Below are 15,335 nucleotides of genomic sequence, written 5' to 3'. Positions count from 1 at the left end.
AGATCTGGTTGTCTCTTAGGCTTAAGTTTGAAAGATGAGGTTTTTACTGGATTCTATTACATTTAGTAAGTTATACTGATTGCTAAGCACTCAACCATTTTCATAAGAGTAGGAGTTTTCTTTTTTCTAATTAGAGTAAGCAGAGCCTCTAGTTTTAGAACTCACTTCTAAATAATACAGTTCATTCAACAAATATGTGCACACTAGTATGTTTAAGGATATTAGGTAATCTCTTGGAAGCTGTCTATCAAAAACACCCTTAGCTCTCTTACAACCCTGTTGTGACAGTTTGGCTAACATAAAGGGGCCCTACCTATATGAAGCTTAAAGCTTTGGATTTCAGTACAGATCCTACTTACAAGAGCTAGCTGGGGATCTGCTCTGACTTGCCTACTGTATTTGTCTTTGCGCACCAAGGACAAAACCTTTCCTCACTCTTCAGGATACCCTGAAGATACAGCTCATGACTGTCTACCTGTCTGATTTGTCTGTCTAATGTGAGGAAATTGAACTTGATGGCCCACTTGCCACTAGCTCACAGTGAGAAGAGTTACCCTTGCTTGTCCACTGACTGCTGGCTGGTCCCCACACCAGACCTTTAAATCTCTGAAAGAATTGATACGTAGCAACCTGGATTCATCAGACATTACACAGGGAAAAAAAGACTAAAACACCAGTCATTGGACGCAAGAAATCAAGAGATAGCTAGAGGGATCAAGCGGGCTGAGCAAATGATATTGACAAAAGTGAATGAAAGAATGAGTTTTAAAACTATTATCCTCAAGTATGATATTGCATTGTATTGATAGAATAAGAACAAGCTGCTGTGCAAAGAGTAATTTGAGATTGAAATTCTTGTAAGTAAACATGACTGAAAACAAAATGCAACAGACAAAATAGAATGGACACTGCCAGAATTTGAATGTATTGCTGAGTTATCCATTATGACTATCCTGCAATCTGTCCATTTATCTACCGATGAATATTTGGGTTGTTTCCAGGATTTCGCTCTTATAAGGCAAGCTGCTGTGAACCTTTGCAAGTCTTTCGAAAATAGTTTGACATTTCTTATAAAATTAAATGCGTGCCTAACATACAACTGATGAAGTTCATTAATAGTTTATTCAGGAAAAATGAAGGCCTATTTCTAAAGCAGATGGTACCATTTTACATTCCTGCCAGCGGTGTATGAGAGTTCAAGTTGCCGCACAATCTCACTAACACTTCATTTTGTTCTTTCATTATAACCATTATGGATCGAGAGGGTGTGTAGACAAGACTGGGTTGAAAAGTGCAGGCTCAATAGTTGTGGCACATGAGCTTAGTTGCTCCGTGGCATGTGGTATCTTCCTGGGGCAGGGATCGAACCCATGTCCTCTGCATTGGCAGGTGGATTCTTACCCACTGCGCCACCTAGGAAATCCAAGATTAGATAATTTTTAATGATATGCAGGTCCACTGATGATTTCTTCTGCCATCTACAGTCTGCTGTTGAGCCCATCCAGTAGTTTTTTGCGATTTTGGTTATTGCATTTTTCAGTTCTAAAATTTGTTTGGGTCTTCCGTATATCTCTTACTCATGTTTATAGGATGAGTGATTTTGCACTGGATCCTGGACATTTTGAGTATTATGAGAATCTTGTTCCTATTAAAATCTTCTATTTTATAAGGCCAACTGTTTAGGTTCAGTGGGGTTCAGGCCCACTTTTGTGGTTCAGCATCAATTTTCAAAGCCTCTGGTGCTCTTCTGGTCTGCCTCCACTTGGATGCTACCCAGAAACCAATCTGAAACCTGGGCAGTAGTCCACTTATAGTTCATTTTGCCCTGTGGGTTATGGTCCGTGTCATGCATGGTCTGCTTGAGGGTCTGCCCAGAACTTCATTAACAGATTTAAAGGAGCCCTTTCTCCAGCTTCTTTCTCTCTGCAACCCTCCCTCAATCTCTAGTTGGGATGGTTAAGGTGCTGTCTCTCTGCAGCTGGTCACTCAGTACAGGGCAGAGACAGTCCACAGGGCTCCCCCCCGCCCAGTCTGGGCCACATCCAGTGACTAGGGGGATGGCTGTTCACTTGTAATGGGGCAGGTATACTCAAATATAGTTTTTCATACAGGGCACCCTTTTCCCATCCTTTGGCTTATGAGAGCAGACTTTTTGTTTTCTTCATCTGCATCCATTGATGTTTTTGGGTTTTAGGTTTTTCTTACACCCAAGTCAAAGGAAAGTAAAAAGGTGGCAAAAGAAAAACCCCAGGAAACTTCCAGGTCATTCCTCAAGTTCCAAAGTGCCTATGCAGGCTACCACCTTTTTTCCACCTTTCAAAGTCTTTTGATAGTTGCTTTATATATTTTGTCCAGGGTTTTCAGTTATATTTAGCAGCAGGAATAAGGTGAAATATATTTATTCCATCTTGTGTGGTACTCGAAGTCCCTCAAGTAGCCTTTCAAAAACAAGTTTTCATCTACTAAGAAACCAAAACAGGTTTAACAATAAAGAAACTATATGAGAGAAACCGACATTTATTAAGCACTTTTGTGTCAGACATTACTAGTAATACTGAAATTTTGCAGCAACCCAACAAAGAAGACATTTCCCTTTTATTATAAAGAAACCAGCTTGCGAAAGGGAAGGAAAGTAATATCTATGCCATGTTCTATACCTATTGAGGTTTCTGTTTGTTTTTAAAATATGGAAAAGTATAAAGAAACTAGCAAAACCTTGCATACAGGCTATCTAGTATTGATCATTTTCAGGATCATTTTTAAGATTTTAAGTAAAAAACTATAAACAAAGCGGACATGCTTTCATCAGTCACCCTGCCCATTCCCCACCCCAACCCAAGAAATTATGAGTTCAGTGTTGCCTTTTCTGTTTATTTTCATACTTAGGTTATTCGTAAACAAAATATAGTATTTCACATGTTAAAATCTGCAACTTTTATTTCATTGGACTTTATGCTTTGAGATAGTCTTTTTTTTTTTTAAGAACTTTTATTGAGATATAACTGACATACAATAAACTGCATATATTTAAATTGTAAAATTTTATATTTTTTTACTAGTAATGTATATATGGCAATCCCAGTCTCCCAATTCATCCCACCCCAACCCAACTCCCCCCTCTGCTTTCCCCCCTTGGTGTCCATATGTTCTCTACATCTGTGTCTCTATTTCTGTCTTGCAAACCAGTTGATCTGTACCATTTTTCTATATTCTGCATATATGCATTAATATTACAATATTTAGTTTTCTCTTTCTGACTTACTTCACTCTGTATGACAGTCTCTAGGTCCATCCATGTCTCTACAAATGTCCCAATTTCGTTCCTTTTTAGGGCTAATATTCCATTGTATATATGTACCACATCTTAATCCATTCATCTGTTGATGGACATTTAGGTTGCTTCCATGACCTGTGTAAATAGTGCTGCAGTGAACACTGGGGTGCATGTGTCTTTTAGACACATGCCCAGCAGTGGGATTGCTGGGTCATATGGTAGCTCTATTTTTAGTTTTGCCAGGAACCTCCATACTGTTCTCCATAGTAGCTGTATCAATTTACATTCCCACCAACAGTGCAAGAGGGTTCCCTTTTCTCCACACCCTCTCCAGAATTTACTGTTTGTAGATTTTCTGATGATGCCCGTTCTAACTGGTGTGAGGTGATGAGATAGTCTTTTAATAGGTAAACTTAATCTCTTGATGTTTATTATACTGGAATATTTATTCCTATCATTGCAGTTTGTTTATTGTTATGGAGGAGGCTGGAGTAATTCTTCTCTTTCCTTCTTGTTTTTGTATTTAAAGAGGATTTGATCCCCTCTGCCACACACACACACTGGACTGAAAGGTAGTGTTTCTGTCGTTTTGTGATCACCCTTAATCTTTCAACTTACCTACACTTTAGAGCATATTGATACTATTGATATTTATAAAATGGTCAGTTTTTTTTCTGAATAAAGCAAGTATATTTTGGTTTCCCTTCAAATTACCTTTTCTGACCTGTTTTCCAGGTTAATGTTTAATATTTGTTATAACTTATTTTTTAAAACTCAAGCTGTTATTTTAAATATGACTTACTGATTAACTCAACAAGTTTTGTCTATTTACTCAGTGTTCCTTGTTGAATACTTCAAGATGTTTTTGTACCATAGATTTTCAGTGAAAGCCTATGAACAGTAAATTTTCTCAGTCTTTGTGGGACTGAAAATGTCTTTTTTTTCACACTGATTTTAGAAAGATAAATTGACTGGGTTTAGAATTCTGGGTTGCTAGTTATCTTTCTGTAGCATCCTGTAGGTATTCCATTGTGTTCTAGCATCTTTTATGAAAAAAGTTGGATGTCATTTTGATTGTTTCTTTGAAGGATATATGTTTTTCTCTCTAATAACTTATGCATTTCACTAAAATCTATCTAGGTGTGGATTAACTGCTATTTGCTTTGCTTGAGATTCATTGTACTCCTTTAAACAGAAAATGCAGTTCTGGAATTTTAAAACTTTCTTTTAAAAATAATTTTTCCTCCCATTTTTTTTCTCTCTCCTTCTTGGCCTCCTAGAAGTTTGCAGCAGTCTACCCTCTATATCTTACATCTTTTATCCCTTTACGCACTCTGTGCTATGGTCTAGGTGATTTCCTTATATCTTCCAATACATTGAATTTTCTCTTTGAGTCCAGTCCACTGTTTAACTGAACTAGTTGTAAATTTTATTGAATGGGAGTCTTTCACGATGCAACTAGTATGAAGTTGGCTTCTGTGTTCACATGTAGCAAAGATTCTTGTTAGTGACTTTATTTCCACTGATGGCCTGGGAGGGAAAGCTTGTTTTCCTGCTGTGACCCTGAGCTAGAAATACCAACTTTTCAGTCCTTGTATTGGAACAGAACTTTCCCGATTGATTCTAAGCATACCCCGTTTCTGCTTCTTACTATCCATTATAAGTGCACCCTCGATTCCTAACATCTCTTCTCTGGCATCTTTGGAACGCCAGTTCCTAAGAGACATATCCAGTCCAGCCACCTCCATGGGCCTCATAGTGTCAGGTCCTTTGGGTTTTCTCTGCATTTCTGCCACCTGGAGTTTTCCTTTTCTTCCTTGAGAACATATGTTTTTTTTTAATGGGGGGGAAGAGAAGTATATCACTGGCATATCTATGTCTTTGGAGAGGGGACAGCAATAGTTCCTATATGTGTTCACTCTGTGTCCAAAAAGAATTGAGTACTGTTGGTATTTTTCATGCCAACTTACTACTCATACACACCCTGTGAAGTAAATCGCATAATCTCCATTTTACTGGAGATGAGAGTTACTCACCCTAAGTCACTAAAGGTCGTCAGGAGCAGACTTAGAATTTAAACTCAAGGCTGTGTAACTCTCCACTGCCTTTTCTGCTTCACTATGTTGTTTGATTATTTACTCTAGCATTTTTATATTACATCCTTTTGCTCCTTGAAAACCAGGTTTGGACACTATTTTAAAGAGAACCAGCGTGTAAGCCGTGACTGAATTTCATCTGAAAATGTCTGAATGGTTGTTGCATGGCACTTATTTCTTTTTAGAGACTCTTCTCATTTTCATACTATAGGAACCATGGGCTTCATTTCTAAATGCAACTAATTACTGGGAAATAATGAAGTTGCTTAAGGACGGTGCTGAGCCTGCTTGACTGGCTCCTTTCAGCCTCTCGTCCCCAAACTGCCTCTTGCTCAGGAGCGTTAGACCTCAGACTGACAGCACTTGTGTGAGTGGCAGACGCTGTCCCAGGCTAAAGGCTTTCTGACAAAATACTGAAATAGTGCTGACTTTCCCCTCTACCCACCCCGCCACCCCCACCCACATGACTGGCATCACACGCTATACTCACTCCTTTGCTATTTGCAAGTTTATGTAACAGCCTACCCAACTATCTCCTTCCATGGAAAGTATTTTCTTCATTGCCTTTTGGAATGCATTGAAGCTGCTTTTCTTAACCAATAAAAACATCTAGTTCTTCTATTTTGGGGGACTTCAATATTCCTATGTAGTTCACGTTGGATAAAATGTCTTGAATGCAAGCAAGTTATCTTTTTCCATCCTTTATGCCAGACTTTTAAGAAAGAATCTGTTTGTAATGTGATTCTACTTTGGCTGCTTCCTACTGCAGTGAGTAGTAGTTTTGGATCAAGTTCCCAGTGGCAGCACCATTGGGGGAAATTCTGCATTTTTTTAGGATGACTGACATCACTCCTGGTGCTGTCGGATTCCACCCTGATTTCTGGGAATTTATGACTTTGGCTGTTAGTTAAAGCACTTAAATGTTTTGAATCTTACCAAGTTTTTTGTTCTATTTTTTCGAATGGTCTTCAGAGGTGCTTTTGTAGGAAATTAAAAAATGTCATACCCCAAACTATACACATACTTTTACTAGTGAGGTTAAAGTACAATGCAATAAACAGATCAAAAGCACACTAAAATTCTCTTGCATTGGTTCTGAAAACCCTAGACCACTATAAGAGATCCAAACCCCTTAAAGAGTCATGTAGGTTCATTTAAAAAAATAGTTTGTAGTTGATTTTTTTCAACTTTCCGTTGTCCATTGATTCTCTTGAATTCAGAAGAAATTACAAGCAATCTTCAACCTGCACTGCAGAAGTTAATTTGTAAAAGAATTAAGCCATAATCTGTGGCTTAATGTAGGTTGAAAATGAAATCCCTTGTATGAATTTGTACAAATATTTCCCATAGGAACAACGATACAGAGGAAAGAGGTAGATTTCCAGGTTAGCCTTCGAGAGCCTCTTAAACCCTAATGGAGCAGCACTCCAGTAACCCTTCCCAGTTCCAGGCCCCAGAGACTGCCCCCTCCCCCAGGTTGACTGCATATTCCAAAACAAACTGGATGGGTGATCTGACAGCAGGGATTGTAGCTTCTTTACTATCAGGGACTTATTCCCCATCCCCAGGGAGTTATATATATATAAGAAGTGGGGAGAAGACATGGGAAAAGCTCCAGATGAACAATGTGTACGAAGGCTGGGAAGTCAGTTGGCAACGTAAAGCCGTCGCCGAGAGGCACCCCTGAACAGGGAGGACTGGGGAGGGGGAAAGGGGGATCAAATAGTCAGTGAAGCAAGTGATAAGTATTGCGATATGAACAGGAGAAGGAAGAGAGGAAAGAGAACATCATACACTCACCTGCACAGACGCATCTTGGTTACACACAGCAGGGTCCCTGCCGACTTCTGTGGCCAGTAATATGCAGGTGGGTCCTCCAGCCCCTCAGCCTCCCTTTCTGGGAGGCTTCCACCAGCCCTGTCATCAGGGCTTTGCTGCTCTCTTGACTCGGTTTTCAACTTCGCAGACATTCTAACCCTGAGATCGTCACCCCCCTGCCTCCTACTTCCTTACCTCTGGCCCCAGGTTTGGCTCCTGTGTGGTTCCTTCAGTTCAAACATCTTGCCGCCTAATTGGTTTCTAAATACCTTGTCCTTCCTCTTCTCAGGGTCCTCCCCTCCCATACACATTTCCCTCCTAATTAAGGGGCTCCCCCCACCTCCCCACTCCACTACGACAGGTGCGCCCCTCCCAGCCTCGTTCTCATGCAGGGAACTTGGACCCTAGCTCTCTGCCCCCCACCTCGGCCCCATTAATGCTTCTCTCCCCTTCCTCTGCCTTCTGCTTACTGCTGGCTGGCCTCCTCTTGCCCTCCACCCCTTCCTTTTGCCAGACCCTTTGCTCTCAAGTCAGATTTGTAACCATCCCCTTCCCCATTCTCTAGATTCTGCTCCTCTTCCTAATGTGAGGGAGTCCTCTCCCGCCTCCTTACTTGGGCCTGTCGCTCATGAGCTTGACTCCCTTCTCACCCTGGAGAGCTTTCTCCCACCTACCCTGCGCCACCATCTGGCTTTTCTTTCCCCCCAATATTTCTTTCATCTGTCTCGTCACTGAGCTAATGATGTCCTTTCCTCTTCCACATCTGAATTCTCCTCTCCATCCCTACCATAGGCCCCTACCACCTCCTCCATTTCCTTCCTGTTCCTAACATGCACCTTCTTCCCACTTTCAGTTCTCTTCCCTCCCTCCTTCCCTAGTTACAAATCCTTCCTCCCTTCCTCACCCAAGGACCACCCCCCCCCACAATACCTTTGTTCCTTTTCCCTCAAAGCCCTCCATCCTGAGCCAGGGTCCCTTTTTTCCTCTCTGGACCCTATTGTCATTCCCTATGATCTTGACTCTAGGCTCAAACCCCTCCTCCCCCTTCTCGACGCCGGAAAGATTAGCTGGAAAGATTTGGACACCTTTCTTCAACCCCAGCGTTTATTCCTCACCCTCTTTCTTCCTTCTCTGTTTCCCAGGAATTCTTAAAACCCGTTACACACGAGATTGAAAATAACCAAATGCGAAATAAGGTGAAGAATACAGATACATGCTTCTCCCTCGTCCAGAACACTGCCTGCCCACCTCCTCCACATCTAGTCATGGCTGGCTTCTTTTTGTTCAGATTTTAGCCTGAAAGTCACTTTGTAAGAGAATCCTTCCCTGGCCACCTAATATAAAGGAGTCCCAAACTCCCACCCACATACCTTATTGGGTTTTGTTTTCTAAATAACATTTAACATTGAAATCTTGATGTGTCTGTCCATCTACAATTGATGCCCATGAAAAAGGCCTTAACTTTCTTGTTCATCTTGTATCTCTGTCATTTAGAATGGTGCCTGGTACATCATGGCTCAGTCAGTTTGCTGAATGAGTTAGTGATTTCTGGGTACCAGACGCTATGCCAAGTGCTCGCCCTGTCCTATTTTGTTTAATCCTTAAACAAGGCTGATTGAGGTAAGTACTTTTATTATTGCTATTTTATATCTTAAGTAACTGAACTGCATAAAAGATAAGTGAATTTGCCTGTTGTCTCAAGACAGTTGGTATATCTGAGAATTTAATCCAGATCTGAAGTCACAGCTTATGCTCCTCCCACTCTCTCTGGTGGTCCAGAGGAAAAGGAATGAAGAGGGAAGGAAGATGGATCTGAATGCAAGGTAAGTCAAACTGGAGTTGGGGCTCCTGTGCTGGGGCAGGGAGTGCAGGGTGTATAGAACAGGACACTAGACCCTAAGTGAAAATGAGGACAATAACAAGATAACAAGAGCTAACACTTAGGAGCACTTACTTTGTGCCAGGTTCCAAACAATCTGTTGAATTCTCTCTCACCCAGGAGTGGTAGGTAATTCATTTTACAGATGAGGAGACTGAGGCTCTGAGATGCTAAGTATCTTTTCTGAGGCCGTACAGGTAGGATATAGGGGAGCTGGGATATGACCCCACACAGCCTGACTACAGAGCAAGTACCCTGGTTGCTATCCTGCACTACACCCAGCAAGAAAACAAACAGACTTACGAGAGTAGTATGCTCTACGTTGGGCACCAACTCCTGCTTCCTGGAGTCTTCTCTTCTGGACGTTCTGTGGAACGACCTCAGCTGATGTAACACTCCTGCCTCCTGGCTTACCTCTTACTGCTCTCCATAGAGGAGGTGACTGATGACTCCCATGTTACTCCACAAGTACTAGGAAACGACCCCTTTTTATCTCCCCCCTTCACCTGGGATCAGCATGGGGCAGCAATTCTGGATTAGTCTATCTGGAGCTTTTCTCTTGAGTGGGGTGTCCCCAGGCTTAGGTTGGTGAAGCGCTGGGGTAAAAAATGGAGAAGCAAGCCCTTCCAGCTAGAGATCTAAAACCACAGTCTCCAGTTGGGTTTATTGGTAATAAAGCTCAATTGTTTTCCAAAATAGCAGGAGTGAGCCTAGCAGGCCAGACAAGGCCAAAACACAGGAGGTGTCTACCCTAGGACAGTCTGCTCTAATCGTAGAGGGATTTTCCTCTCAAAATGGTAAGATCTGCATAAAAGGTTGACTAAGTCCAGCCTCTTCCCCACCCCTACCTGCCTCCCCAAACCCATCCATTAGAGGCTTAGAGTTCTGGAAATTTCTCTGAAATGAGAACAAAAAAAGCTGAGAGGCAACAATACCTAGGACTTATTAGAGATGCAAATTCTCTGGCCCTGCCCCAGACAAACTGAATCAGAAATGGGTCAGGACTCAGCATTCTGTTGTCTATAAGCCTTTCTGATGATCTAGACACACTAAGGTTTGAAAACCACTGCCCTAGGTAGCATCCCTAATCCTGGCTGACGTCTGAGCCAGAACGTTCTGCCCCAGAGCCCTGCAAATCTCTCAAAGTGCTAACATCTCAACTTCCAAACTGCTTGTCCCAGATGACTTCTAGCACCCAAAAGCGGCATCTACATCCTCTTTTTGGATGAAAGGCACAGTTTTGTCATTGGAAAACACGGTCCCTATATGTATCTAGAGGTTTCATGGGGTTTTCCGGCTAAGTGGGGGCCCTTGCCCTCTAAGACACACAGCTGCAAGGCAAGGGTTGTTCCAGGAGTGGCCTGTGGCCTGTCCCAGGGCTGTGAGAAGGCCACGGGATGCCCGATTCACAGGGAGTGTGTCCGTGTGTACATCAGACTCATCTTCAGAACTGCTCAAAAGGTACATTCTCCACACCGTTGTGTAGGTACTTCATGCCCCTGAATTCCATCATTTAAAGTGGTTAAAATGGTAAATTTTATATTTTATCACAAGGTGGGGATATGGGGAGTGGGGGGGACTAGACAAAGCCTGTCCAGAGGCCCTATCTCCAAGGCCTGGCATTTTGTACTTAGCTTTAATAGAAGTTTCACAGCAGGCATTGGAAATACTGGTTTCCATGACAGTGACCCTCTTTGAGATCAAGGGTCATTCCTTTATTCATTCAGTTTATATTTGTTGAACACATACTATGTGGAAGACCCCAGCTCAGCACTGGGAATCCAATGATGAATGAGATATGGTCCCCACTCTCAAGAGAACTGAGTCTAGTGAGGCAGATAAACACCAAGTAAATAGAATAATTACTACCTGTGCAAAGAGTGTAGGACAACAAAGTGAGTGCCAAGCTAGAAAATAACAGAGCCCATTTCACAGAGATGAGTGGATGACCTTCTGAAGAGATGCTGAAATGTGAAGGACAAACAGGAGCCAGCAAAGCAAAGGTGGCGGGGAGGTGCTTTCCAGGTGGAGGATGCCACACGGACAAAGGCCGAGAGCAGGGAAAGAGGCACACGCCTCAGGTGAACACATGAGCATCTTATAGTGAAGACGGACAGTTCACTTCAGCTTTTCTTAATCACCTGCTTTTGCCCCTAACATATCCAAGGACAAGCAATGATGACCAGCTGTGGGGAAAAACTTGGGTACTCGACCACCAACACTTTACAGTCTGATAAGAAAGAAGAAAAGAATTGCTGTTGAGTCTGATGGTGTGTTTACACATGCTTGTCCTTCCTCAGAAGCGGCTGCTGCATGGCCTGATGGTCAGCCTGTGCTGAGAGCCTGTTTCCAGCTCAGGAAGTGAGCTGGTATGCAGCGACTGGCAGTGTGGTACCCAGTTTACACCAGCAGACACTGGAGCTGTTCAGCCTGGGTTCAAATTCTGTCTGTTCCTTCTCATCAGCTGCGTGACCTTGGGCATCTCTCCATACCCTCCCCCTGGTGTGTAAAAGTGGAATGTTGTGAGCCTCCAATGAAATAATAAACATTTAGAATAGCACCTGACACCTGAGAAGTATTCAACGGATATTAATCATTTAATTATTATGTAAAAAAGGAACCATGGAGCCCATCACTTCTCTAGTGCTTAGTTAGGCTAAAATGAACAGTTCTACAAACTTTTTAAGTGTGAGAATAAGTAGACCACTTGCAGAGCATTCCGTAGAGCACTCAGACCTTTTGTCCAGATCACTATCATAACAGCCTGAATAATAGTTGTTTGAGTAACAAACAAGGAACCAGGTACTCAGGGTTGGGGTTACAGCACATGCTCAGTAACTATCGGGGAAGAACATCTGAAGCACTTGCTATTTCTAGGGGAAAGTTATTTGTGGCAGGCATGCTAGTCGCCTACCTGAAACCCATTCTTGTCCTTTCCTTCAATTAACAAACTTGTGATTTTCTTTGGGGCAGTAACATGCCCAGGTAAAAGACCTCCTCATACTCCCTTGCAGCTAGGCGTGTTTGGCAATTTGAAGCAAGCCTGGCCAGTTTCAAGCAAGCAGAAGTTACTGGGTGGAATCGCTGGAAAAGCATTTCAAAAGCAGCCAACTTGGATGGAGTCTGCCTTTTGTTTTTCCTCCTTTCTCCTGCCTAGACTGGGTATGTGATGCCTGGGTGTGCAATGGCCATCGTGACGATGAGGACGAAGACTATACGCAAAGGAGGCAGAACAGGAAGACTGATGACTACCCCTTGGCTTATTACCTCTGGGCTTACTATTAAATGAGAAAAAATGAACTGCTATTTGATTAAACTGCTGTGTTGGTTTTCAGTTATATGCAGTGGAACACAATTCTAACAGAAAGGGCTAAAGTGGCATTCACTGCTAACTGAGACATACAAACTGTTTCTTTAGCCAAAGACACAGCTAATAATGTAACAGTTCTACTGGGTTGGGTATTCTCATTACCCTTCAGACTCCTCTGAACCTAGGGTACATAGCAGTTAACATTGGAAAGCGGACCAGGAAGACATTCTTCAAACTGAAATGCTTTTATTAGGATATTTTTAATTGCAGATTTAAAAAAACTACACACATGGAAAAAGGAAAACACACAGAAATGCTATTACAGATTAGGCAAATTAGTAGGAGGAAAAAGATTTCTTCAGTGTATACAAAATGTAAACATTTGCCCTGGGATTTCCCACAGATGACACAGTCCACAAGGACTTATTTGGAATAAAAATATGTCTATCGGCTCTCTAGTATAGCCTCTATACTGCAGACTTGCTACACCAGTTAAAGTTACTAGTACACCCCTCATTTTCTATGCAAAAAACTAAGTGGTCCCAATCAAGGCAACTTGAACATCAACTGCTACATGTGAAAGCAGAGGCACAAGAGCAAATCAATCTTCCAAGCGTCCACTCACTATGCTAACTGTATTTACATTTACCTTGAGAGAGATTACAAAAATATACACAGTATATAAAACCCCTACTTGAGTCTGTGGTGGAAAGTGAAATATTCCTTTATCAGATGCTCCAAAGCACGTTAAATCAGTCACTTGAACTTAGGAGGAGAAGACTAAGAAGAGGCCCTCTTCTGTTCAGAAAACGGGGACCCATAAACATCCATGGGTGGGCAGGTACAAACCAGGTGCTGGTCTCCGTAGATGTCATCAATCCGGGCGATGGTTGGCCAGAATTTGTTCTCCGGTTTCACGAAGGGCTGCAAGGGGACAAAAGACGGAAATCTGGGGTATTCTGAGAGGCTTCTCCCTGAGGGGAGAGGAGACTGCAATGACATTCCCACAGCCTGAGATACCTTTAGCCCAACAAGTACTAGAAAAGTATAAGAAGCTAACATCCAACCTCCTTCATTACTGTCCCTCCAAATCCCCCTGTCCCTACTCTGCCAGACTGCAGAGCACCTTCACGTAAGAATCCGAGGCCAGAAAGCTCGCATTTGGGGCCGTCTCCCTGTTGGCTGATGGTGGGAAACGGATCCACCGGGCAGCGACCCTCACTTGGCCTTTCTGCACTGTGCACTCTGAGGATTCCGAGGCCTGTGGCTGGCATTCTGCCTCTGACCCCAGAGCTCTGAGAGCCAATGCCCGTGCGCTGCGTTGCCCTGGGAAGGTGTCCTACACATGGTCTCTGTGGTGAGGAGATGGCAAGAGTGGGAGCCCCTCAGAGCAGGTGGTGGCCCCTCACACGCACATGAACCTGGACCAGCTGGCACACCCGGCTTCAGAGGAGAACTTACGAGTGGGAATGCTGCCACCTCTCTGGAATACGGCCGATCCCAGTGGGAGGATGTGACGCAGGTCAAGGAGTGTGGAGACATCTGAGACAGAGACACGGACAGGCGAGGGGTCAGAGCAGAACACTGCCTTCTCCTGCCACACGTCACGTCAACCAGTGAGCTTCCTTTTTTTTTTTTTAAGCTCTTTATTAGAATATAATTGCTTTACACTGGTGTGCCAGTTTTTGCTGTACACCACAGTGAATCAGCTGTATTTATACATATATCCCCATATCCCCTCCCTCCCGTGACTCCTTCCCACCTTCCCTATCCCAGCCCTCTAAGTTGTCACCCATCAACGAGTTGATTTCCCTGTGTTATGCAGTAGCTTCCCACTAGCTATTTTACCTTTGGTAGTATATATATGTCAATGCTACTCTCTCACTTTGTCCCAGCCTCCCCTTCACACCCTACCCCGTGTCCTCAAGTCCATTCTATAACCAGTGAGCTTCTGATGGAAGCCCATGGACAGAGTGTGGTTGTTTTGTGTCAATTTGGGGGGAAGGAAGTTTTGGTAGGAAAATTTTTATTGTGAAATATTTCAAATATCAGAAAGTTATAACAGTAAAATAAGCACATCTATCACCCAACGTAAATCAACATTTTGTCATATTTCTTAACCTTTTAAAATAGGAAACATTACAGATACAGCTGAAGCTGCGGGCATATCCCTTCTCCATCTTATCACTGGCCCTCCTCCCTGGTGATAACCACTGCCTTAAATTTGGCCATCACCATTCTCATCATGTTTTTATACTATTACTGCATATGTTAATAAACTGCATGCAGCCTAGTTTGGTACACTTTTAAACCTTATATCATCCTGTGAGTATCATCCTCCACTTGCTTTTGTATCTCAGTATTGTGTTCTTAGATGTCTATTGCTATTTTTAAAAAAAACTGCCTAAATCCTGAAAGAATCCAGTGAAAAGAGAAATAAGGAGAGCAAATCATATTACATTCCTCCACTACCCTGTCAAACTCACACTAAGCACAATGCCGCCTTCTCCCGCCAGCCATTGGCCCCAGCGCTCCACCTTCAGCTGGGCAGCTCTGGAATTTGTCTGAGCTCCCTGAGCATCTCAGACTTGTTCTCTGGCTTTGAGCCACAACAACACAACCACAGCCTTCGAGTTCTCAGTTCATGATCCCTCCACTTAATCATGTCTGGACCTAGTGCAGAACTTAGGACTCTGACCAGATACAAAAGGAACATATTTTGGAAGAGGTGAAGTAATGCCTAACAATTTTTTTTCCAATGTAGGCCATAAATATGGTAAAACATTCAGGCCAAGTACCAAATCTGGTTGTTCTCAGAGGTAGCTACTCCAATAAAAGAATATCTTGGGGCTTCCTAGGTGGCTCACTGGTTAAGAATCCACCTGCCAATGCAGGGGACACGGGTTCAATCCCTGCCCCAGGAAGATCCCACATGCTGTGGAGCAACTAAGCCTGTGT

General features: G+C 42.9%; 1 protein-coding gene across 1 annotated transcript in view; it reads right to left on the bottom strand.

Annotated features, from left to right (window-relative positions):
- Window positions 1–12,391: 12,391 nt before the first annotated feature.
- The window catches only part of GLDC (glycine decarboxylase), a 103,557-nt gene continuing 100,613 nt past the window's right edge, over window positions 12,392–15,335 (bottom strand). The window contains exons 24-25 of the mRNA XM_057722314.1: window positions 13,839–13,919; window positions 12,392–13,301 (exon numbers count right to left, since the gene is read on the bottom strand). Coding sequence (XP_057578297.1) covers window positions 13,158–13,301; window positions 13,839–13,919 — 225 coding nt within the window. The 3' untranslated portion in view covers window positions 12,392–13,157. The remainder of the gene's footprint in view (window positions 13,302–13,838; window positions 13,920–15,335) is intronic.

This window comes from Hippopotamus amphibius, chromosome 2 (genome assembly GCF_030028045.1).
Source record: "Hippopotamus amphibius kiboko isolate mHipAmp2 chromosome 2, mHipAmp2.hap2, whole genome shotgun sequence".
NCBI lineage: Eukaryota > Metazoa > Chordata > Mammalia > Artiodactyla > Hippopotamidae > Hippopotamus > Hippopotamus amphibius.
This window is presented reverse-complemented; position numbering and strand designations above follow the sequence as displayed.